This window comes from Cucurbita maxima, unplaced genomic scaffold, assembly GCF_002738345.1.
Source record: "Cucurbita maxima cultivar Rimu unplaced genomic scaffold, Cmax_1.0 Cma_Scf00004, whole genome shotgun sequence".
NCBI classification, from domain to species: domain Eukaryota; kingdom Viridiplantae; phylum Streptophyta; class Magnoliopsida; order Cucurbitales; family Cucurbitaceae; genus Cucurbita; species Cucurbita maxima.
Window position 1 is genome coordinate 3,582,815 of NW_019272020.1, and position 21,614 is coordinate 3,604,428.

Here is a 21,614-nt window from a genome sequence, read left to right on the forward strand (position 1 = left end):
TTAAAACCCGTTGTTTTCATGTTAATTTTCGCACCTATAAATTTATTTGTATTTATGTTCCTTATTTTTCACATGAGGCGGCTGGCTTTGATGACTTTTCTACGCATGTAGTTGGTTGAAGTCTATGGGTTTAGGTGGGGTTTGTCTCCTAAGAGAATAAATTTTGACCCTCAACAAGCTAAGCAGCGCTTAAGGCCACGCAAGGACCTAGATAAGTGCTGTGATACGACCGACGAATATGGTGTCTCATCTAACACACCATACAAAGCGGTCATTGAAGAGAAGAAGAGGTCGAAGCAAGACAAGGGTCACAAGTAAACATGAATGTCAAAGATAGGCTTGTTAAAGGGTTGGGTAGGACCCCAAACCTTAACCTTGAAAATTGAGAACTCGGAGAGAATTTGGACATACAGTTCTAGAGTTAAGTCCGTCCATGTGAAATGTGAATGTTTGCCAAATTTGGTGTTAATCGGATATTGGACAGACACTCCACGATAACATATGATCGTTCGCCAAAATAATGTCTAACCTATGAGTAATGAAAATGACTCAAAATGTACCACTTTTGGGTGGAATAGTGACGTTATGCATAATATCCTCACTCTCAATAGTTAAATATAAGTCTATATAATAAAAAAACACAAGATGCCCATGACGTGTACGTGTGGGATGAACAAAACCCTCATTGAATTTGATTTTTTCATTAGAAGGAGCTTGTATAAGTTCTATAGTCCCCTTGTGAATACTCCGCCAGTATGAAAACTTTTTAATATTAGTTGAGTACCCGATTCTCCAATAGATTGACAAGGGAGACATGGTGTCAGCTCTCCACTACCCTTGGGCCATGTGGCCAAAGCGAGCTATCATGTGACACATATGTGTTTCACAGTGACGACAAGCATTTCGAGACCGGTGTTTCAGAAGACTTCCTTTGAAATGAGTTTTCAAAGACAATACGGGGCAACACGGGTGTGCCGATATTGTACCCTCAACCTATGTGTCAAAGGTTGGATTATCTATTTGTTATCCCGTACGGAGTCCGTAAATGACATGACATGGGAATAGGAGGACCAATGTTTCGATAGAATACGAATAGATGGCTTTTTGAGATGTCTCAATGTTACGAAAAATAGGTGGGCCCAAAAATAGATAAATAGAATTTTATTTAATTAATTACAAGAAAAAAAAAATACAACTGGAGAACCTCATCTGAAAATGGAAGGTCAAATTTGGTTGACTATTAAATTTTATTCAAGTTCTCGAATCACCAAGTCAACCAAAAAAAATTGAGGAATAAATTTCTAAAATTATTAACTTTACAAACTATACTAATCTTTATAATTTTTCCTAAATTTTATAATTATTGATTGAAAATAGTATTTAAAATACCTACCTCATAATTATTTATCTTATTTAATTTGACACAGAAAAAACAAAAAAAAAACTTTGGAGTCAGGAGAGATAAGTCCAACTAACAAAAAAAAACAAAAATGTGACTATGCTCTTAATATACTTTTTTATTATTATTATTTTATATGAATAAAAAAGAATTTAATTAACTGGCTTTTTGTTAATAAAATAAATTGACTTCAAAATAAAAAAATGAAGTCAATAAGATAGTAGTCACTTCAACTTATCAATATCTATTTCTATTATAAAATTAGTATATTTCAAAACTAATTCTATTAAATAACATAATTATCATAATCTAAAAATAATAATAATCTTTTTATTTTTGTGTCCAAACTAATTTTTTTAAATCAATATGTTTTCTGTAAAAACTTTATTAGCAGAATAATTTAATATAAAAATATTAATTTAATATAATGAGAAAAAATAAAGGGCTGTGGAAGTAAAATTCTCCCAGTTTTTTTTTTTTCATCGCAATTGCTGATACAAAGCTAGCTCCGATTCATTTACGACGCAGTTCATCCCAACCTGAATTGTCTCTCTCGAGATTTTTGTTTTAATTACAATTCTTGAACTATTGTTTAGAATGTATGTGTTGTGCATCCTTTGGTGAAAATTTTCATTTGCATTGTCTTGTTTTTCGTGATTTTGATGGAGATTACTGTGATTTCAACTTTGATTGACTAAAATATCGGAGGTAAAGACATGTATTCGATCTCTAAATTCGCGTCTACTGTTATTCTGAAAACTGAAATAGGAGGGAACAGAAAGAACAAATAGAGAGAAGAAACAAGTAATTCTTACTTTATCTAAGGCTCTAAGCAGAATCGTCGGGTTTACGATTCACTTCGTTGTGCTTCTGTTGACTGTCTGTGGTTGTGGAAATGACAGGTCGAAGTGACGGTTGTTAATGTTTCTACCCGGCGTCAGAATGGGATCGAGAGTTTGGACGATTTCTTCTTCGTATCGAGGGAGTATGTTCTCTTTTGCTATGATCTCTCTGAAATCATCTTTCCGATGACCGGGGTAAAGCAGTCTTGGTAATGAGTTTTTTATTCAAGCCCAGAAGGATGGGGTTATTGCTGGAGCTATAGGGCTGCTTTGAGGCAGTGAAGGGACGTCTCTCATATCCTCTGCAATAAAATCTCTTCATATTGGAATACCTAAGCTTATCGTCTCAACGTTTCCTAGTGGTCAGACAGACTCTTATATCTGGACATCGGATCGTATACTTTTCCCATCTATAGTGGATGTGTCTGGAATCAGTGGAGGAAAGTGTACTCCGTCTACTGGCTATAGCAGTTGCTGCTCATGGGATCAATCCTAATATCTTGATGCTCTATCATGGAGGTATTACCTATGAACTACAATGGTGATTGATTTGAATTTACAATTTGGCTAACTAGTTAACTGCACTAAAATGTAAGAACGTTCCATAATCCTGACCCTCGCTCCAACACTCCAACCTCGCAGTATTGTTGTGGAGGAAAAAGTAAACATATGCTATTGTAGGCGGGGAAGCCTAGCATTTCTCATTTCAAGCTAATGGTTATTTGTCCCACAATCCCTTCCTTATAAAAGCTTTAAATTTCCATCAGAATGTGAGTCGTCCAAGTCATCGATTTTGGCCTTTCATCCTAATGTCCACAAAAGCCAACGACCCCTTCACCCTAATCCATGTTGTTTGGGTACCATTTTCTATAAATTTGTTTTATTAGCACAGATAGTTTATCCCTTTTATTGATCATCAAACTCATACACGTTGGCTTTACCTTGTTGGGTGTAAGTCTGATCCTTTAAAAACTTTCAAGCAATTTCTACGGGTGGTTTAATTCACAAAAGAGATTTTTCATCTTGAAGTAGATAATAATTACCCAACTTCTTTAATCGGGGATTTGGAAATATCTCCTAGAAAGCAGTATTGTTCGCCAAAGTTCCTGACTTTCTCCTCAACATAATGGGGGTGGCATGCAGTTTCCTTTTATTTTAAACGAGTGTACCAAAATGGCGATGTTTATAACAGCATATTTAATACATGTTGTACTCTCTCGACTAAAATGTAACAGCCCTAGGAAAGCTTAGAACCAACAAATAATGTTAATGAAGTGTAGATGCGATCTCCACTTGGCTTTCGAAGAAAATTTAGGACAAATGATGTGTCTAAGTTGAAGAAGTCACGTTATGGGCCCAAGAAATCACCTTTCACAAATTCTGTATCGAAGCTGGTTGCAGACATTTTCTTTGAGCATCCAAAGGATTCAAGATATAACATAGTTTTTTTCTTTTTTTTTTTTTTAGTATATTTTAACTCTACTTAGACCTTTGTGTGACCCTTCCCTCTATGAAAAGGGACACCTTGACCCTTTGTCCTTTAGGTTATTGTGTGCGGTGAACTACTAGAGATGATATTTGATAACTAGAAAATTTGTAGAAGCTTGCACTACAGTTTGAAGTTACGGATTCAGGGAAACTCAAGTACATCAAAGCATGTGTTTGATCTACTGAATGAAAAAGATATAGAAGATTGGTGGAAGAACTCATTTATTTGATTCACACTAGACTAGATACTGCATTTTCTGTAAATTTAATTATCGATAAAATACATCCACAAGCAATAACTAAGGTATTGAGATGTTTCATATTTAAAGAAACCCTGAAGTAAAGGACTTCTGTTTACCGAGCATCGTAGCCTAACAAATGAAGGATAGTCTGATAATGATTGGGCAGAATCAACTGTAGAAAGAAATCTTAGCACAGGCAGGCTATTGCATCTTGAAGAAAACCTCGTTGGGTTTAGACTTCAGATCTATTGCTCAAGGTCAATCATATATTATAGACTTTCGAGTTCTTATTGGACTGCTAATGAACTCATTATCCAATTCAGCAGAATTGGTCAAATTATGTTCAGATTGATCTTAATTTGAAGGCAGAACATAATGCTTTGGTCTGCACTCCTTTCGTTCCCCGTGAAAAGATAATCTTCAGATCCTTAGCAAAAAGTCTGCCAAAGTCTCGGTCTCATCCTAATGTAAGCAACCAAAAATAGGGCAGTGTAGAAGATCACAGTACCAAGTATTATGAGTTCGGATCATTTGGTAATAAATGCAGGCGTTAGACAGCTTGGTAGTACCTGCAGAAGATTGTACATTTTTCTACATAATCAATTCCAGGAAATTTGAGGTATAGTGAAGCCAATATTAGGCTAATTTTCTCCTGTCAAGTTGTCTATTTATATTGATTGTATTCATTCTGAGACGATTCTTCTCGATCCTCCTGGGACTGTAAATGTTAGATGGTTGCCTTTTATGCCTGCGTAAGAATTTAATTCTCATTTGTCAAATGCATGAAAATGAAAAGATGTACAATTACTTCAATATTAAAATTATCTAATGAAGTGCGGCCCTTGATGAGCTTGATACTTGCCCTGTATATTAGATCTAGTACTAACTTCTTACACGCTTGTGATGGGCAGAAAAATGTAGCAAATCGTACCCTCTGTGTTTTGTTCTTCTCTCTCTCTCTCTCTCTCTCTTTTTGTTGGTTCACTACTTTATCAAGATCAATTTGGGAAAGATCCATTATCCTAGATATTGTAGATTCAAACTTGGACAGTAAGAACAGTCCTGTTATCAATTGCACATTGTTTCTCCTTGAAGATTAAAATGAAGGTCCTGTTTCTTTCAAGTGCCAGCCGTCCTTATCATTTCACATGTCATTCAGACCTTAACCATGACGGAGCAAGATGTTATCATCCTTCAGGTGTTCGTTCTTAGGTTTTTCTGGTAGTCTTCTCCTTCCTCATCTATGAGTATGAGAGCAAGTTTCTGATATATATTTGCTTGTACAAAATTGACTCTGAATTTGTTAACGTGCTTCATCTGTGTAGCTTCCTCTTAATCTTCTACTCATGTAAGAACGACACAATTGTCGATGAAGATCTTTCTTTGAATGATGCTACTAAATTGTCGATTATAAGGTCTGTTCTACTTCTACATCTTCATATCATTTGATAGAAAATTTCATGCTTCACTATTGACCGTAGAGTCACTTTATAAATATTTCTAAAGTGGATAAACCAGTGAAATGTTTTATAATAGTACTTCAGAAACTGTAAGAACTTGTTTGTTTCATGGGTTTTCAGATTTATATTTATTTATTTTTGTTTATTTTATATGATTTTACTCTTTAAAACCTACGGTATTCAGGTACCTTAAAAACTCAATCAATATGCATTTTCTAATACTCTTTACAACTTTCATTCTTATGCAGTACCCTCTCTTGGCGCAAGGGGAGGGTTTGAAGTGACATGAATGGTACTTTGTAAATAACGTTATCAAGCATTACACATATTAATCATAGAGATTAGAGTATTTAAAAAGAAATATACTTGGACCTTAAGCAGAAAATAAACCACGGAGTCAAGACAGACGGGGATCTAGAGGGAAGCCATTATAGGTGTGCCAAATCAAACCAAACAGATAACCGGATCTTAAGGAGTGCGTGCCAAGTAATAACTCTTGCCTACCCTAGTTTTGTCAAAATATATAGAATTTTATATAGACTCCACTACTAGTTCTATATCAAAAAAAAAAAAAAAAAAAAAAAAAAAAAAAAAAAAAAAAAAAAAAAAAAAAAGGACATCATAAAGTGAGGAGTTCCCACTGCAATGTTGCAAAGTTCACTTTTTCATTTTATTTTTTCTCTTCTGGTTAACTTTTAAGCGAAGCATAAAAAAAGTGGGTAATTAGAGGCCATGATGATACATATTATCCAGCTGCTTCCTCATTACCATGCATTAGAATCTTGCCACTTCTCCTACCTGTACCTGAGATTTCTCACATCTATGCTTATGTCCCATCGTACAAGGTCTTCAAAGTAATGGGGCAGCCGCTTCTCAGCCTAGGGATATGTGCCTTCTTTTCGAGGCAAGGATCTGGATCATCAACCGTCCACCTAAACAATACAAAGGCAAAATAATGATAAGGATAAGAAGAGGAAGTTCGGAATTAGTTCTTGGAACGGGATGAAATGCCTGCTGCTTTAGGAATGTACAGACTCACCTGTACCCTCCAGTCATCCTGTGCAAAAAGACCAACATTGTTAATTTGGCCATGTTGATTCCGAGACAGGTCCTGGGTCCAGATCCAAAAGGTATGAAACTGTATGGCTTTTGAATTTCCTGAAGTTATGCCCCGTAGGTGCATGAACAATATAGGTTTAGTAGCTGAAGAGAGGGGGGGGGNGGGACAAGAAGAAACAGTGATTGATTGTAGGTAGATACATCAAATCTCGAAGGGTTGAATTGCATGGGGTCCTTGTACAAATCTGGGTCATAATGAATGCATGTTGCATCGATGTTCACATGCCATCCTTTCTTTATTTCAAAACCTGCATACCACGTTCAAAATGCGTTGGAGGGGGTCCCAATTTGTTCAAAAACTCTTTATCATCCTGTCTATCGATTTACAAATAGAATATAATTCTTTTCTGTATACGTATGTGTATATTTCTAGCAGAGAAATAGTTCTACAGGAGTCATCTTCATTTCCTACGGTAGAATAGAAAATCTTGTTCATTTGTTTCCATTAGTGAAATATCAAAAAGAGAATGAATGTAACAGGAGGAACGTACCTTCTAATCTGCAATCCCCTAGTGCCACACGAGGAAACCACAGCAAAACATTGGACATTCTCAACGTCTCTTTGACGACCTGCAATGCATATGAATTAAGTTGTCAGCGGCCTGTTAGTACATTGTGCATGGAATTATTTACAATCTGAAGCACTCTGTACACTTCTTACAAAATAAAAACAAACTTAGGCTGCTTATTATAACCTTTGAACCAAAGGACATTTTATTAAGATCTTCAAGAGTAAGTAGTTCTCCATCTTCCTTCTTTCGTAGAATTGACAACTGTTCCTCCTGGAGAGTTGCAATGGGCATTAGTATTCATTCCACAGGAGTACTCAGCATGAAAGTATGAAGAGCAGTGGATTATGGGTAACCTTTGTTAACTTTTCTTTGGATAACTTAACAGGTTATGGATCTTACCCGCAGCCTTTCTTGGGCCTCTCTGTTCTCGTCCAGGAACTTGACACTCCACATCATAGCAGCAGCTGTGGTAGTTTGGCTTGCAATTATCAGTGTCAAAAGGTTATCCATTATCTCTGAGTCATCTAACTTCTGATCCGGAGGATACGAATCTCTCTGCAACATTGACTGCAGGAAGTCTTCTGGTGACTCCTCTCCCCTCCTTCGCCTGGATATTATTTCTCCTAACCTTTCCATTAGTCGGTTTCGTGCCTGCACATTTTGTTGATGACGAGTTTATATGCTTCTAAAGTTGAAGGAAGCTAGAAAGTCCTAGTTGAAGTGTATCAATGTACCTTGATGCCTTTGTAGTACCTAGTTCCTGGAATCATGAATGGGAAAGATAGCATGGCGTCAGTGACTGCTGTACAGTCTTTTTCAATCTGTCTGAGTGTAGATTCATCTCTTAGACTCATTAGCATATTGCACATGGAATCGAATGTTATCTGCGAATCACATAACGTAAGATATGTTGGCTGCCAAGTCAAACAGACATGTTTGAGAAAGATGACTATATTTTTATTTTCTATAACCTTCATGCTGAAATCAAGCAGTACAAAACTTTTCCCATCTTTTACTAGTTTCTGTAGCCTTTTGGAGAGCATGTCGTCAAATTGTTTGACAAACTTAGACAGAGAAGTCATAGAGAAAGGATCAGCCAGAAGACGCCTAATCCTTCTGTGGTCCTCATGGGAAACGCATAGTAAACTCTTCTCTCCAACAGCATCGCCCATGGATTTCACGTATCCCTTGTTGAATTGGACAAAATCATTGGCAAGAATTGCCTTTGCACCTTCTGCACTTGGAACAAACACATGGATTTTTCCAAATAGCCTTGTCCTGAACCACCTACCATGCCTGGTTTAGTTTCACACAGCCATCAGTTCCATGTTCTAAACTGCCCGGGATGTATATGCTAATGCATACATATGTATACATGGAACTCCCATCAGTCGTCAAATGTAAAAATTCAATGGAGTTGACTCGTATGGGACGGTAACCAAGTCTAGTTTTGTATCAAAAGTTCTAAAATTATCAAATTAGAAGCTAAAGGAATCACGTAAAAGATTACAAATTTTAGGGAAATAGTTCAAACTTGGCCTTGAATGAGGAAAATTGGAATCATATTAAAGGAATATTAGAAGTCAGACTAACAAAGAATATCCATAATCACCATGGGGACAGAACCACTAACCACAACCGGCGGAGCCTGACAAATTGGTAACACCCTCTGGTGCTGTTATTAGCAGAAAGAAAAGAGAAGGTTTCCCCTACAAAGGGTAACCCCAAGTGACCAGGAATTCCTCCAACATTCTTGCTCCTCTGTCTCCAGCAAACTTTCGAAACCAACACTAAAATACCTACGGAAAGAACTGCCGCCACTGTCGTAGTGTCAAAATAGTTTTGAGCTAAGAGCACAAGCTCCTCCTTCCACAACATCTTCAACTTTTCGCCAACAAACTCTGTTGACTCTTGATGAAAACAATAAATGGTTCCAATGGGATGGGATTACTCTTCCAAGATGCTGCAATATATAAAATATAAGGAGGGAGGGCCAGAGTGTTTAACAAGACAATATGTGGTATATATTTAAATGGTCGCCAATGTATATCCTTGGATGCTTAGGCATGAAAATGGAAAGATCCATTCCATAAAAACGACACATTATATGATATCCACCCGCGTTTAATCTTTATTTCAAGTTGGGGTCTATTATGTTTGTTTTCCGATAGAATATATTTATCATATAGTGGACAAATAACCGGTCACTTTCTTTTATAATTATGATTGTGATATATGGATTTGATGTTTATATGGGGTCAAACTAAATGCTTCTAATATATAATTGAAGACTCCTTAGATGCCCACCCAACATTACATTTGATGGAGATCAATCAGACTTATACTTGTAGATTGAGCATTTTTATTTGGCTTTAAATTTACAATTTGTTCTGGTTTTTCTATTTAGCTGTCTTTCATTTTATTTCTCAATTGGAGGGTAATTTTGGGGCTGTGATAATCGAGTTTTGAAAATATTGTAGTGATGAGGTTATTGTTATCATGATTTGATTATTAAGGAGTCCTCTAATCATTGCCTCTTCTTTTCTCTCCCTCTTTCGAGCCTACTTTTTCTCTTTCTCAATCTGGGTGGGGATTGATTCTAAAACCAGCCCGAGGATGCGATTTCATATCCATTCATGTTGGAACACCAAACATGAGGTGTTCTCCCTCCCAAATCCTATCTCAACAGTTAAAGACTTCGCCTTTTTTTCCACCTCGAAACAGAAAAGGAAAAGGAAGAGTGAAGAAGTCTTTTTCATGTTGATTTTGAAAGGTGAATATGAGTATGGAGAGCTGATCTTGAACTGTACAGGAGAATAGGATTGATAAATTTTGTGGGAGTTACATGTTAAAAGGTGGGTTGACTGAGATGTCCTTATTATGAGCCTAGTGGGAGGGGTGGGTGTTGGAGATTCCGATAGAAGATGGTCATGGAAATGGAAATCGAAAGGACCCACATTGAGAGTTTAAGGATACTTGGGGAAGCCCATGTGGTAGGTTCTTGGAGGGTCGAGGTCGGGGTCAGGTGGTCTGTGAGTACTTTTATATATGAAAACGATGGTAGAAGAGGAGGATCCAAAAGGCCATTAAAATGGGTGTGTAGCAGCACTTTGTTACCCTGTGCTAACGTAAGATGATAACAACTCTGAAAGTAGGGTGATAAGGACAGGTTGTAGTATTGTGGCCGGCCATGCCCATAACACCTCCTTGCTTCGGTGGCCTGCTGCTGTGTGTGTTTCCTTTCAAGGGTCCCAACTTCCAACCAACTACCCAATAACATATTCTTTTCAAAGTTCTCAACCTCGTTGGATTCCCTGTCTTACATCTGCCCTTCCCCAATTATTCTCTCCTTCTCTCTCCTCACTGCTCATCAACTTCCGCCTCCTCCTCCTCCTCCTCCTCCTCCTCCTCCTCCTCCTCCTCCTCCTCCTCCTCCTCCTCCTCCTCCTCCTCCTCCTCCTCCTCCTCCATTAGAAAGAATCAAAATTTTCCATCAAAACTGTTCCAAAATCTAATTTGATATATATGCCTTCTTTGATTTCTTGTACGAAAGATTCAATCTTTCCTTGAGTGTGTGTGCGCGCTCTGCGACTTTTGATAGCATGATGGGACAAATTGTTCTAATCTTTAATTATCTATACTATAACAGATGATCAATGCTGAAATGGAAATATTTATTAATTCTTTTCCCTCCACTTTTCTTTCTCTTTTGTTATTCGGATATTTGAAGGTATCATTTATTTATGTATTATGTTCTTCCCAATAATGATCGCTAATTTTGCTTTGCTATATTTGTGAAGGTGGAAGCTGCATTTTTAGCTAAATTCAAGTGTCTCGGAGCTACATCTTCTTCCCCCTCTCCTGGAGTGGAGTTTGACTAGGATATTTAAAATATTTTTAAAATTCAGATTGTATATAAATTAATTACTATAAAAAAACATTTCTTTCTTTTTCCATAAAGTTAAATTAGTTTTATTTATTTATTTATTATTATTGGTTATATATGAAAGTTAGTGAATCTGGTTATTTAACCTCACTTATATAAACTGGCGGCAGGGAATGGAAAGAGGGAACGGTGATCATGAAACTCCATAAACTCGGTAACTCCTGCTTTCCCCTCTCTAAATTGACATTAATTTTGTATCGCTTAAAATTGTTGAAGCTTATGATTGGTGCATCATCTAATTATTTGTTATGTTGACAGCTTTTTTATTAAATTTTTAAATTTATAATAGTTTAGTCTATTAAACAAGTTAGTTTCTTTATTTTAAAATTTGTCGCAATTTGATTTTTACAAGTGAAAATTCTACCGATGGTTATTGTGTATTAACTTCGACTTTGTAGTTTATAAGCGTATTCGTTTATTAGTCTCCAACATTTTAAAAAATCATTAAATTTTAATGATATTTTTTCCCAAATTAAAGAGTTAAAAAATGCACGTTATATATGTATTTAAATTCATAGGGAGAGTAAATTGTTGAAAGAGAGGCCCAAAATGTTATAAACCAATTGAATAAGAAAGATGCTAAAACTTGAAAATCCAAGAAAACCCGTTTTTAAATTTACAATTATTTATTTATTTATTTATTTTAAAGTGGAACTTAAAAAAAAAAAAAAAAAAGGTGCAAGTGACTCCGGCGGAGGTGGCGGAGCACAGTGACACAATCGCACTTTTAAGACGAGCATGACCGCGACACACAGCTGCTGAAAGGCGACGAAAGTGACAAAGCGGTAAGTATTAATTAGATCTGGACTTGGGCTCACTACTCACGTTCAACATCAAAATTAAAATTTATTTATTTTCAGAAGGCAAATAATAAACTAGTTTCTTTCCACGTGATGAATAGTACATAAATTTGACTATTAAGTAATTTTTTTTCAGAACTTACAAATTTAAATAAAAGGTAATATATCTAATATTGTTTTGGTCGGATCCTATCATTTCATACCAAATATAAGAATTTTTTTTCCTAACTTTTCTTTTAAATCAAATAACATAAAAATATCATAATAAATGAATGGAAATTAAAGCCTAAAATTAAAACCAAGGGAAGAAATCATTTTAAATAAATAAATAAACGGAGAAAAATCGCTTGGATTTTTTCCACAGAAAAGGAGACCTGCCCTAGTCAACGGCGCGTCGGCGACTTCAAGTCATACCTTGGGATACACGTCAGGGTCCCACCATTAAGTGCTGGTGTTAATCTCTCACATTTTTTATAATTTATAAATTTCATTCTCTCTCAAATGTTTTTTGAAAATCAAATTAGAACACTCACAAAGAATAATGTGTTAATTTAAAAAATATTTTTTAAAAATCATTCTATAATTTTAATATGCTTTCTAAACAAAGCATTAACAATTTTAAAAATTAGAATTTTATTGAATAATTTTAATAATTTTTTTTGGTGGAGTGTTGGAGTGCACTAAAAAAATTAAAAAAAAAAATCATTTATTTAAGAAACTCCATTTTGTTTCCACCCACACCATTGCTATTGACCTCCAAAACTCTTCTTCTTCCTTCTACCTCAACTTCTCTGGTTCATTCGCCTTCATTTTCCAGCATCCATCAGCCATGCCCTCCAACAGCTCCACCGCCGAAGCTAATCTCGCCAATGCCAAGGCCCTTCTTACTGCCGCCGCATCCTTCGCTGCCACCGTCGTCCTCGCTCGCTCCGTCGCCAACGACTTATTGCCGCCCCAACTCCGATCATATTTCTATAATGCCTTTCTTAACATCTTCGACCGATTCTCCTCCCAACTCACCATGGTCATCGACGAGAGGGATGGCCTCGACCCCAACCAAATCTACGACGCCGCCGACACCTATTTGGCCACCAGAGTCTCCCCCTCCACTCACAGACTCAAAGTCTCCAAGCCCGAGAAGGAAGATAGCATCACCACTACAATGGAAAGCAACCAGGAAATTACCGACACCTTCAATGGCGTCCAATTTCACTGGGTCCTCGTCTGTAGCCAAATCGAGGGACAGAACTTCCACAACGCTCGTTTGCCCTTCCGATCCACCGTCAGATCGTTCGAGCTCTGTTTTCATAAGAAACACAGAGACATGGTCCTCAAATCCTATTTACCCCACATTCTCCACCAGGCCAAAGAGATCAAGCAGCAGACCAAAACCCTGAAGATCTTCACCTTCGATTACCGTCAAATGTTCGGCAACATTTCGAATTTATGGGTTCCGACCAATCTCGATCATCCCAGTACGTTTGAGAAGCTCGCCATGGACTCTGAGATCAAGAACTTCATTCTGAGTGACCTTGAACGGTTTGTGAAGAGGAAGGAGTTTTACAGGAAGGTGGGTAAGGCCTGGAAGAGAGGGTATTTACTCTACGGTCCCCCAGGAACAGGGAAATCGAGCTTGATTGCAGCAATGGCGAATTACTTGAAATTTGATGTGTATGATTTGGAATTAACAGAGATCCAATGTAATTCTGATCTTAGGAAATTGCTAATTGGAATGTCGAATCGTTCGATTTTAGTAGTGGAGGATATTGATTGTTCAATCGAGTTCCAAGATCGAGAGTCGAGAACCGAAGAAGACGGCGCATCGTCTACGAGGAGAAGAGCGCAGGTGACATTATCGGGGTTGTTGAATTTCATCGACGGGCTGTGGTCGAGCTGCGGTGACGAGAGGATTATTATATTCACGACGAACCGTAAAGAGAAATTGGATCCGGCGTTGCTCCGGCCGGGAAGAATGGACGTTCATGTTCACATTATCAAGTTTATGCAAAACTGTGCTTCACACTATTGAGGACATATTCTATTTATATTGGCAAAAGATTAACTAATAGATCCGATTTCATAGGAAACTAACGAAGTAAGCCTATTCTTATGGCATGACCAACTTCAAGCTATTCTAATGGATTGACCAATTCTAACAGTCCCCTTCAATCCCAACAAGTCTTGTACATGTTGAGATTGTTACAATGTGTAGTAAAAGGAGTTTTAGACAGTGGTTTTGTCAGGATATCAGCTACTTGATCACTTGATGAAATGAACCGAACTTCCATTGCTTTACGTGCTACTTGTTCTCGAACAAAATGAAAATCAACTTCAATATGTTTCGTTCTAGCATGAAATACTGGATTTGAAGTTAAATATGTAGCTCCGAGGTTGTCACACCAGAGGCGAGGAGCCTTTGATTGATACACGCCCAGTTCCTTCAGTAATGACTTGATCCAAATCATTTCTGCAGTAAGATTCGCAATGGCCTTGTATTCTGCTTCGGTGCTTGATCTTGACACTGTAGCCTGTTTTCTGGAACTCCATGAGATTAGATTTGCTCCAAGAAATACAGCAAAGCCGCTAGTTGAACGTCGATCATCGGGACAACCAGCCCAATCAGCATCAGAAAACCCCGACAACATCATGGTTGATTTCTGAATTTTCACTCCTAATGCTAGTGTGCCTTTAACATAACGAAGAATTCTCTTCACAGCACCCCAATGAGCATCAGTAGGTGTATGAAGATATTGACACACTTTATTGACAGCAAATGCCAAATCAGGCCTAGTCATTGTCAAATATTGTAGTGCTCCCACTGTACTTCTGTATTTGAATTGTTCTTCAGCTGATAAGGGTATTCCTTGTTCTCTGAATAATTTTTCAGCAGAACCCATTGGTGTAGACATAGGTTTGCATTTTTCCATGTTTACTCTTTTCAACAAATCTAAAGCATATCGTCTCTGTGACAGTATGATACCATCTCGTGTTTTCTTGACTTCAATACCCAGAAAATACTCAAGATCACCCAAATCTTTTACTGCAAAATCTATTTTCAATTTCTGAATCAACCTTTCGGTTGCTTGATCAGAGGAGCTCACAATAATTATATCATCAACATAGATGAGCATATAGATAGTTATCTCTCTGTTTTTGAGAATAAAAAGAGATGAATCAGCTACTGAAGCCTTGAAGCCTAACTCAATAAGTTTTCCAGTCAACCTTGAATGCCAAGCTTTTGGGGCTTGTTTCAGGCCATAAAGGGCTTTCTTGAGCTTGCATATGTAATTCTTTGGTTTGGCTGAGTCTTGAAATCCTGGTGGTTGTCGCATGTACACTTCCTCTTTCAGAATTCCATGCAAAAATGCATTTTGGATATCAACTTGTCTCATATTCCAGCCCTTGGTTACTGCTAGCGAAAGAATGACCCTGATTGTTGACGGTTTGATCACAGGGCTAAAAGTATCAGTGTAATCAACACCAAATCTTTGCTTGAATCCTTTGGCAACTAATCTTGCTTTTAATCTTTCAACTGACCCATCTGCTTTTCTTTTCACTTTATACACCCATTTACTATCAATGAGATTTATTCCAGGTTTGGGTGGAACTAGATCCCAAGTGGCATTTCGTTTTAGCGCTGAGAGCTCATCATTCATTGCTCCTCTCCATCCTGGATGTTGCATGGCTTCCTGCAGGTTTCGAGGTTCAGTAGCAGTCTCTATGATCGGAGTTGTGATAGTTACAGCGCTTGCGAATTTTCTTGAGGTTTCTGAATATCTGATAGTTCCATCAGTGAATTGTTTAGCTTGTACAATGTTATTTCTCAACCTTGTTCGCATTGGATGTTGACTAGCTGCTTCAGTTGGTTGATCAGACACATGTTCATGAGTTTGGTTTTGAGCATTGATCGAACTGCTCTCAGCTTCATATTCTGCAATTTCCTCTGAACTTCTTGTATTATCTGCAGAAGATAAGCTGACACCAGACAAGTTGTCACTAGCAATATTATCAGTTTGACCATCATTCATATGGGAATTACTAACAACTGGTTCAATATCTGTAAGAGCATTTTCAGTGTAAAAACTAGCAAGTTTGGCTAAGGCTGGAAGTAGAACAGGATGATGTGGATTTGTGGTTTTGTTTGGTGGCTTAGATTCTTCAAAAGGAAAAATATTTTCATCGAAAACCACGTCTCTAGAGATGTAAATACGTCCTGTACTTCTATTTAAGCATTTATATCCCTTATGAGAAAAACTATAACCCAAGAATATACATCTAGTAGTTCTGAAACTCAGTTTCTTGTTGTTGTAAGGCCTTAAATTAGGCCAGCAAGCACAGCCAAACACCCTAAGCATGGAGTAGTCTGGACTTTTACCAAACAATTTATGAAGTGGTGTGTCTTGTTGTATGGTTCGGCTGGGCATTCTATTTATAAGAAAGCAAGCTGTGTTGAAAGCTTCATCCCAGTAGGATAGAGGCATGTTGGCTTGAGCGAGTAAAGCAAGGCCAGTTTCTACAATGTGTCTGTGTTTTCTTTCGACTAACCCATTCTGCTGGTGTGTGTGAGGACAGGAGATATGATGTTCAATGCCTGTGGATTTGAAATAATTGTGTAACCGATGGTATTCACCCCCCCAATCTGATTGGACGGAGCGAATTTTGGTATTTAGCATAGTTTCAACATGTTTTTGAAATTGAAGGAACACAGACTCAACATCAGATTTGCATCTCAGAAAGTAAATCCAAACATAACGACTAAAATCATCAACAAAGGAAACATAATATTTGGAATTATTTACTGACGCAATGGATGGACCCCATACATCAGTGTGAATTAATTGAAGGGGTGCTGTAGATACATGCTGAGAAGAACCAAATGGCAATTGATGTGCTTTCCCTAATTGACAAGCATTACAAATTGAGGAAGAGGGAATATTAGTATCTATAGCTAAATTATTATCTTGTAGAATTCTAATGGTAATTGGAGATGCAGGGTGCCCTAGCCTTCTGTGCCATTGTTCTTTCGAAAGTTTGGCTGTCAGCAAGGCTTGACTGAAATTATGCGGTAGAACGTATAGGCCATTCTTACATCTACCGTGGAGCAGGAGTTTCTTCGTGACTCGGTTCTTAACCAAAAAATAGTTTGGGTGAAATTCTACAACAGCATTATTATCAGATGCTAGTCTTTGTACTGAAATTAGGTGCTTATTGATTTTAGGAGCATATAGGATATGTTTCAGAACAAGAGATGAACCAGAAATTAATGAATTCCCAATATGAGAGATAGACAAACCTGCGCCATTTGCAACCTGAATTTGGTCGGTGCCAGTGTAGCGTTCTCTGGTGGTAAGCCTCTCTAGGTCATTGGTGATATGATCTGTGGCTCCAGTGTCAACATACCAGTTTGTGTCACTAGTGTATCCACTAGTTGCCAAAGCTGCTTGTTTGAGATTATTTTCGGCTTGATATGCCTGATCAAATCTGTGCCAGCATTGCAAAGCATCGTGATTGGGCTTACCACAAATCTGACAGACAATGCCTGAGCTGCTTTGTGTCTTTGATGGTTGACGTCCAGGATTGTTCACAGTACGCCTTGATTGTCCATGACCACTATTTAACTGACGACTACGACCGCGACTACCTCGACCTCCATTGGCACCTCCACGAATGGATATCCTATTGACATTGTTAGCAGATGAAAGTTGCTCAAATGTACCCTTACGCAAGTGCCGCATCTCATAGCTCAGCATGTGAGCATACACGTCGCTGACAGTGTATACATCTGTTCTGGTTGTAATGCTTGTGACTAGAGGATCATAATCTGGACCAAGTCCTTGCAGCATGTAGGCGATGAGTTCTTCATCCTCTATTCGCTTGCCAATGGCAGCAAGTGTATCACCAAGATGTTTTACTTTACGAAAGTAGTCAGCAATTGTCATGTCCTTTTTCTGGATAGTAGAGAGTTCCATACGGATCTGCATTGCTCTTGCTCGAGATGTGGAAGCAAATTGTCGCTCCAGCGTAATCCAGGCTTCTCGTGCAGTGGTGATTCCAACCATCGTGCTGAGAACCTCCTCAGTGACTGATGAGTTGATGAGGCTGAGTACCAGCTGGTCCTGGGGGTACCAGACTGTGAACTCAGGGTTGATGATAATTTTGCGATTCCCTGTTTCTTCACTTGGTTCAACGGCGATCGTCTGGCTTGGTGCAGGCATGGATCCATCCACAAAACCAACAAGGTTTTGGCTACGCAAGTAGGGAAGGATTTGGGTAGACCACAGTAGATAATTTTCTTGTGTAAGCTTAACACTAATCACCTGACTGATCGACGGAGAAGACATTGTGTTGATTGGGATTGACATGTTTAACAGCAGAGGCTATGGATCTCGTGGATCTTATTTGAGCTCTGATACCATATCAAGTTTATGCAAAACTGTGCTTCACACTATTGAGGACATATTCTATTTATATTGGCAAAAGATTAACTAATAGATCCGATTTCATAGGAAACTAACGAAGTAAGCCTATTCTTATGGCATGACCAACTTCAAGCTATTCTAATGGATTGACCAATTCTAACACACATGTCGTATTGCAGCCCTTGTGGGTTCCGGCTTCTGGCCTCCAATTACCTTGGGATTCAGAATCACGAGATGTTTAGCGAGATTGAGGAGCGGATTTTGAGCACAAAAGTGACTCCGGCGGCGGTGGCGGAGCAGCTGCTGAAAGGTGAAGACAGTGACAAAGCATTAAGGCATTTGATGGAGTTTCTGGAAGCTAAAGAACGGGAGAAAGAAGAAGCGGAGCTCAAAATCCGAGAAGATGGAGAAAAGAAGGAGAAGAAGGCGGAGAATATAAAATAACTCCCAACTTTATATTATTATTATTATTATTATTTTTGGATATATAGAATATAAAATAACTGAAAATATATATGGAAACTTATAATGTATAACTCTTCCCCAAATATATATACAAATTTATAATACATACAGATACTATTTTCTTTAAATTTTTTCGGATTTTTCTTTCAGATTTTAATAATATTTTATGACATAATAAATGAAATTAGTTAAAATCATGAAAGAGATATTAAATATAATGTATTTTGGTTCCATTGCCTATTTACAAGTAAACAACTTAAATCTAATTTCTAGACGAACTCTCAGTAATTATAATATATTAAATATGGCTGTGTGTGTGTGTTTTTTTTTTTTTTTTTTTTTTTTTTTGGTTTTTCTAGAAATTATAATATCCATTCTACTCTTCTAGGGCAGTAAGGGTAGCAATCCACGGAAAGAGGAAAAAGAACCGATGAACGCAGACGGTTCGGTCCAGTCCTTCAAATACATAAACCCAATTCGATCAGTCTACAAACCGAACCCGATTCTATTCTTGGATAAACATTGGTTTGGTCTGTGTTAGAAAACCGAAGTTATTGGTTCGATCTGGATTTGGGCGAAGACGGAAAAACCGAACCGATGTGCGCCCTATAATCGGTTGCCCTCGACTGGAATCCTCGAACATCCTTCACTTACTTCTCCACACACGAGGAGCGAAGTAAGGGTCAGATCTCATGGCTTCAAAATCTTTCTGTCAATTCTGATCACTAGAAAGCTTTGCGCTCTCAACATTTTATTTCCTTCTACTCGTTTTTTTGTTCCTTGTTCTTATTTGATCTTTTCCGGACACAGAGTGGTTTAAAGATGGACCCGAACACCGTGAAGTCGACCCTTTCAAATTTAGCATTTGGAAATGTAATGGCCGCTGCTGCTCGTGATTATCAAAAGGTATTCCCATCAATCCGCCCTTGCAAAGTTGGATTTCTTTATTCAGATCTATTTTTCCAGCATCATATTAAGATATGAATGGCGATCGGGTTATATTTATTGGTGATTCTTGCTTCTTCTTCTTCCCCCTTTACATGAATCTGGAAACGGTAGTTCTTTGGGTCTTATTCTCCCACTTTTGTTTATCTTAAAATCAAAAATTGCATTCAGGATATTGATACGTCTTATGGACAATTGGGAATCGTTAAGAGCCCGGAAGTAGGGTTGAAGTTTTTACTGGTTTCATGAGTACATTATTGACTTTACAGGAATTGCTTGCTCAAGAGAAATCTCAGACATCAAATTCTAACAACGAGGAAGTTGACCTTGACGAGTTGATGGATGTAGGTTTATTGATTGGGGCCTTTCCATAATGCATATTAATGCTCGTGATTTTCGCTAATGTTTGCTTACCTGGGTCAGGATCCAGAGCTGGAAAAATTGCATGCAGATAGAATTGCAGCTCTCAAGGTCTGAGTTTGTGTATAATTGTTTATATATGTTCCATTACTATCATCATCTGCAGTCTACAGTACTTCATGAGCCGCCAAGTAAAGTTTTCAGAGACTCAAAAAGTGTTTTTCTTGTTTAAGTTCCCATTACCATGGAACTTGAGACTTTGATTTGTGTGTACCAAACTCTCAGCCTTTGAAAAAACAGGATCATTTTGCCAACTCTCACGAATAGTTCATACATTTATATTATAATTTGTTTTAGCAGAAGGAAGCTGAGAAGAGGGAAGCAATGAAGAGACAAGGGCATGGGGAATACAGAGAAATAACTGAAGGAGACTTTTTGGGAGAAGTCACCGGGAGTGAAAAAGTGATTTGCCACTTCTATCATCATGAATTCTACCGCTGCAAGTAAGTCTTTCAATTTCAAATCCCTTACTAATCCAATTGATGCTTATATTGTAAAAGTCTCACATTGGATCCTTCGTTCTTAGGATTATGGATAAGCATTTGAAGACTCTTGCACCAAAACATTTAGACACAAAATTCATCAAGCTAGATGCAGAGGTCAGTATAAATCGTTTAGTCTAACAGCAATATCTGCTCTTTCTGAACCATGTGAAGAACTTGTAGTGGCTAATCATCTAAAAGCAAATTGCAGAATGCACCCTTCTTTGTTACCAAACTTGGAATCAAGACTTTGCCTTGTGTTATTCTCTTCAGGTAACATCATTTCCTTGGCCCATTGATTCTTGTAGGCATACCTTTTTAGTTTGTGGAAGGCATCATATAAGGGTAGGTAGAGCACTCTATTGGTTGCTAATAAGTCATTAGAAAAGGTAAATAGCATAAAAGACAGCCTCAGATACTCGGATCGTGATAATGTGACCCGAGTATTGTTTAGAGAGCTAAAAAAACTACTGTTTATGTCTAGTTCTAAGTCTGGTGGGTTTGTGCGTAAGAATCTGCTTTGAAGGACGTTGATCTTTGGCTGCAGGAAAGGCATTGCTACAGATAGGCTTGTTGGGTTCCAAGATTTAGGTGGAAAAGATGATTTCAGTACAAAGACACTAGAAATTTTATTGACAAAGAAAGGTGATGTTCCTATCAAATGCGTTATTTTAACTCTCAACAATGGCGTTTGTCTGACTAAAGACTCAAAATACAGGTTTCATCAGTGAGAAAAAGGATGAAGAGGAAGACGAGTACGACGAAAGTAGGCGAAAGGCGGTGAGATCTTCTACCAACGTCGATTCCGACTCAGATTAGGCAACAGAGTTTGTTTGCCTTCATTAAATTACAAAGATATGTGTAGAAATTAATGTTCTGTCAACATGTTGAGTATTTTGTAAGTGAACTCCCAAATCAAACATAGTCTACAAGCTATTGTCATTGAAGTATAATTATTTTTTTTGTACGGAGAGCATGGGGCTCGAACTTTTGACCTCAAATACTGAATTATATCTTAATTATTGTTGTACTATACTCATATTTAAAAACATAATTTTCTTAATTATCTCAAAAT

The 21,614-nt window shown here is 37.6% G+C and overlaps 5 protein-coding genes and 1 non-coding gene across 10 annotated transcripts in view; 4 read left to right on the top strand and 2 right to left on the bottom strand.

Annotated features, from left to right (window-relative positions):
* Positions 1-13,864, top strand: part of LOC111478507 (vegetative cell wall protein gp1-like) — a 446,768-nt gene extending 432,904 nt beyond the window's left edge. The window contains exon 2 of the mRNA XM_023122800.1: positions 13,801-13,864. The gene's annotated coding sequence lies outside the window, so the exon portion shown is untranslated. The remainder of the gene's footprint in view (positions 1-13,800) is intronic.
* Positions 2,210-5,723, top strand: LOC111478517. 2 transcript variants are annotated; one of them, XM_023122810.1, is made up of 4 exons: positions 2,210-2,760; positions 5,096-5,192; positions 5,297-5,386; positions 5,680-5,723. In XM_023122810.1, the coding sequence occupies exons 1-4, from the start codon at positions 2,661-2,663 to the stop codon at positions 5,708-5,710; spliced, it is 318 nt and encodes a 105-aa protein (XP_022978578.1). In that variant the 5' UTR covers positions 2,210-2,660; the 3' UTR covers positions 5,711-5,723. The 2 variants fall into 2 exon arrangements, with proteins under 2 accessions (XP_022978578.1, XP_022978579.1); XM_023122811.1 differs by having other exon boundaries at positions 5,102-5,192.
* On the bottom strand, positions 6,037-9,262 carry LOC111478438 (abscisic acid 8'-hydroxylase 3-like). Of its 2 annotated transcripts, XM_023122698.1 has the most exons (9): positions 8,696-9,262; positions 8,034-8,358; positions 7,797-7,946; positions 7,462-7,713; positions 7,246-7,332; positions 7,042-7,120; positions 6,692-6,798; positions 6,471-6,589; positions 6,037-6,363 (listed from the first exon to the last, which is right to left on the bottom strand). In XM_023122698.1, exons 1-9 carry the CDS (start codon positions 8,938-8,940, stop codon positions 6,258-6,260), a joined length of 1,470 nt encoding a protein of 489 aa, XP_022978466.1. In that variant the 5' UTR covers positions 8,941-9,262; the 3' UTR covers positions 6,037-6,257. The 2 variants fall into 2 exon arrangements, with proteins under 2 accessions (XP_022978466.1, XP_022978465.1); XM_023122697.1 differs by having other exon boundaries at positions 7,797-8,358.
* On the top strand, positions 12,544-18,699 carry LOC111478452 (protein HYPER-SENSITIVITY-RELATED 4-like). The gene is made up of 2 exons (XM_023122718.1): positions 12,544-13,798; positions 18,393-18,699. Exons 1-2 carry the CDS (start codon positions 12,638-12,640, stop codon positions 18,669-18,671), a joined length of 1,440 nt encoding a protein of 479 aa, XP_022978486.1. The 5' UTR covers positions 12,544-12,637; the 3' UTR covers positions 18,672-18,699.
* On the bottom strand, positions 17,546-17,681 carry LOC111478907. Its single transcript, XR_002717573.1, has one exon. It is a non-coding gene; the product is annotated as a small nucleolar RNA Z247 (small nucleolar RNA).
* Positions 18,700-19,268: 569 nt separating the features above from the next.
* Positions 19,269-21,588, top strand: LOC111478499 (thioredoxin domain-containing protein PLP3B-like). 3 transcript variants are annotated; one of them, XM_023122781.1, is made up of 9 exons: positions 19,269-19,368; positions 19,497-19,598; positions 19,907-19,981; positions 20,061-20,108; positions 20,358-20,500; positions 20,584-20,656; positions 20,751-20,812; positions 21,087-21,184; positions 21,258-21,588. In XM_023122781.1, exons 2-9 carry the CDS (start codon positions 19,515-19,517, stop codon positions 21,356-21,358), a joined length of 684 nt encoding a protein of 227 aa, XP_022978549.1. In that variant the 5' UTR covers positions 19,269-19,368; positions 19,497-19,514; the 3' UTR covers positions 21,359-21,588. The 3 variants fall into 3 exon arrangements, with proteins under 3 accessions (XP_022978549.1, XP_022978550.1, XP_022978551.1); XM_023122782.1 differs by having other exon boundaries at positions 19,272-19,368; positions 19,503-19,598; XM_023122783.1 differs by having other exon boundaries at positions 19,302-19,374; positions 19,503-19,598.
* Positions 21,589-21,614: the final 26 nt, after the last annotated feature.

Excerpts from the sequence above, each read along its gene's own strand:
- LOC111478517 (XM_023122810.1), top strand. The coding sequence starts at position 2,661 with ATGTGTCTGGAATCAGTGGAGGAAAGTGTACTCCGTCTACTGGCTATA. Across the intron at positions 2,761-5,095 it reads CTTGATGCTCTATCATGGAG|TGCCAGCCGTCCTTATCATT; the intron begins GTATTACCTATG and ends GTTTCTTTCAAG. Across the intron at positions 5,193-5,296 it reads TTCGTTCTTAGGTTTTTCTG|CTTCCTCTTAATCTTCTACT; the intron begins GTAGTCTTCTCC and ends TCATCTGTGTAG.
- LOC111478438 (XM_023122697.1), bottom strand. The coding sequence starts at position 8,940 with ATGTTGTGGAAGGAGGAGCTTGTGCTCTTAGCTCAAAACTATTTTGAC. Across the intron at positions 7,714-7,796 it reads GGTACTACAAAGGCATCAAG|GCACGAAACCGACTAATGGA; the intron begins GTACATTGATAC and ends CAAAATGTGCAG. Across the intron at positions 7,333-7,461 it reads AGGCCCAAGAAAGGCTGCGG|GAGGAACAGTTGTCAATTCT; the intron begins GTAAGATCCATA and ends GCAACTCTCCAG.
- LOC111478452 (XM_023122718.1), top strand. The coding sequence starts at position 12,638 with ATGCCCTCCAACAGCTCCACCGCCGAAGCTAATCTCGCCAATGCCAAG. Across the intron at positions 13,799-18,392 it reads GAATGGACGTTCATGTTCAC|ATGTCGTATTGCAGCCCTTG; the intron begins ATTATCAAGTTT and ends ATTCTAACACAC.
- LOC111478499 (XM_023122781.1), top strand. The coding sequence starts at position 19,515 with ATGGACCCGAACACCGTGAAGTCGACCCTTTCAAATTTAGCATTTGGA. Across the intron at positions 19,599-19,906 it reads CTGCTCGTGATTATCAAAAG|GAATTGCTTGCTCAAGAGAA; the intron begins GTATTCCCATCA and ends TTGACTTTACAG. Across the intron at positions 19,982-20,060 it reads ACCTTGACGAGTTGATGGAT|GATCCAGAGCTGGAAAAATT; the intron begins GTAGGTTTATTG and ends TACCTGGGTCAG.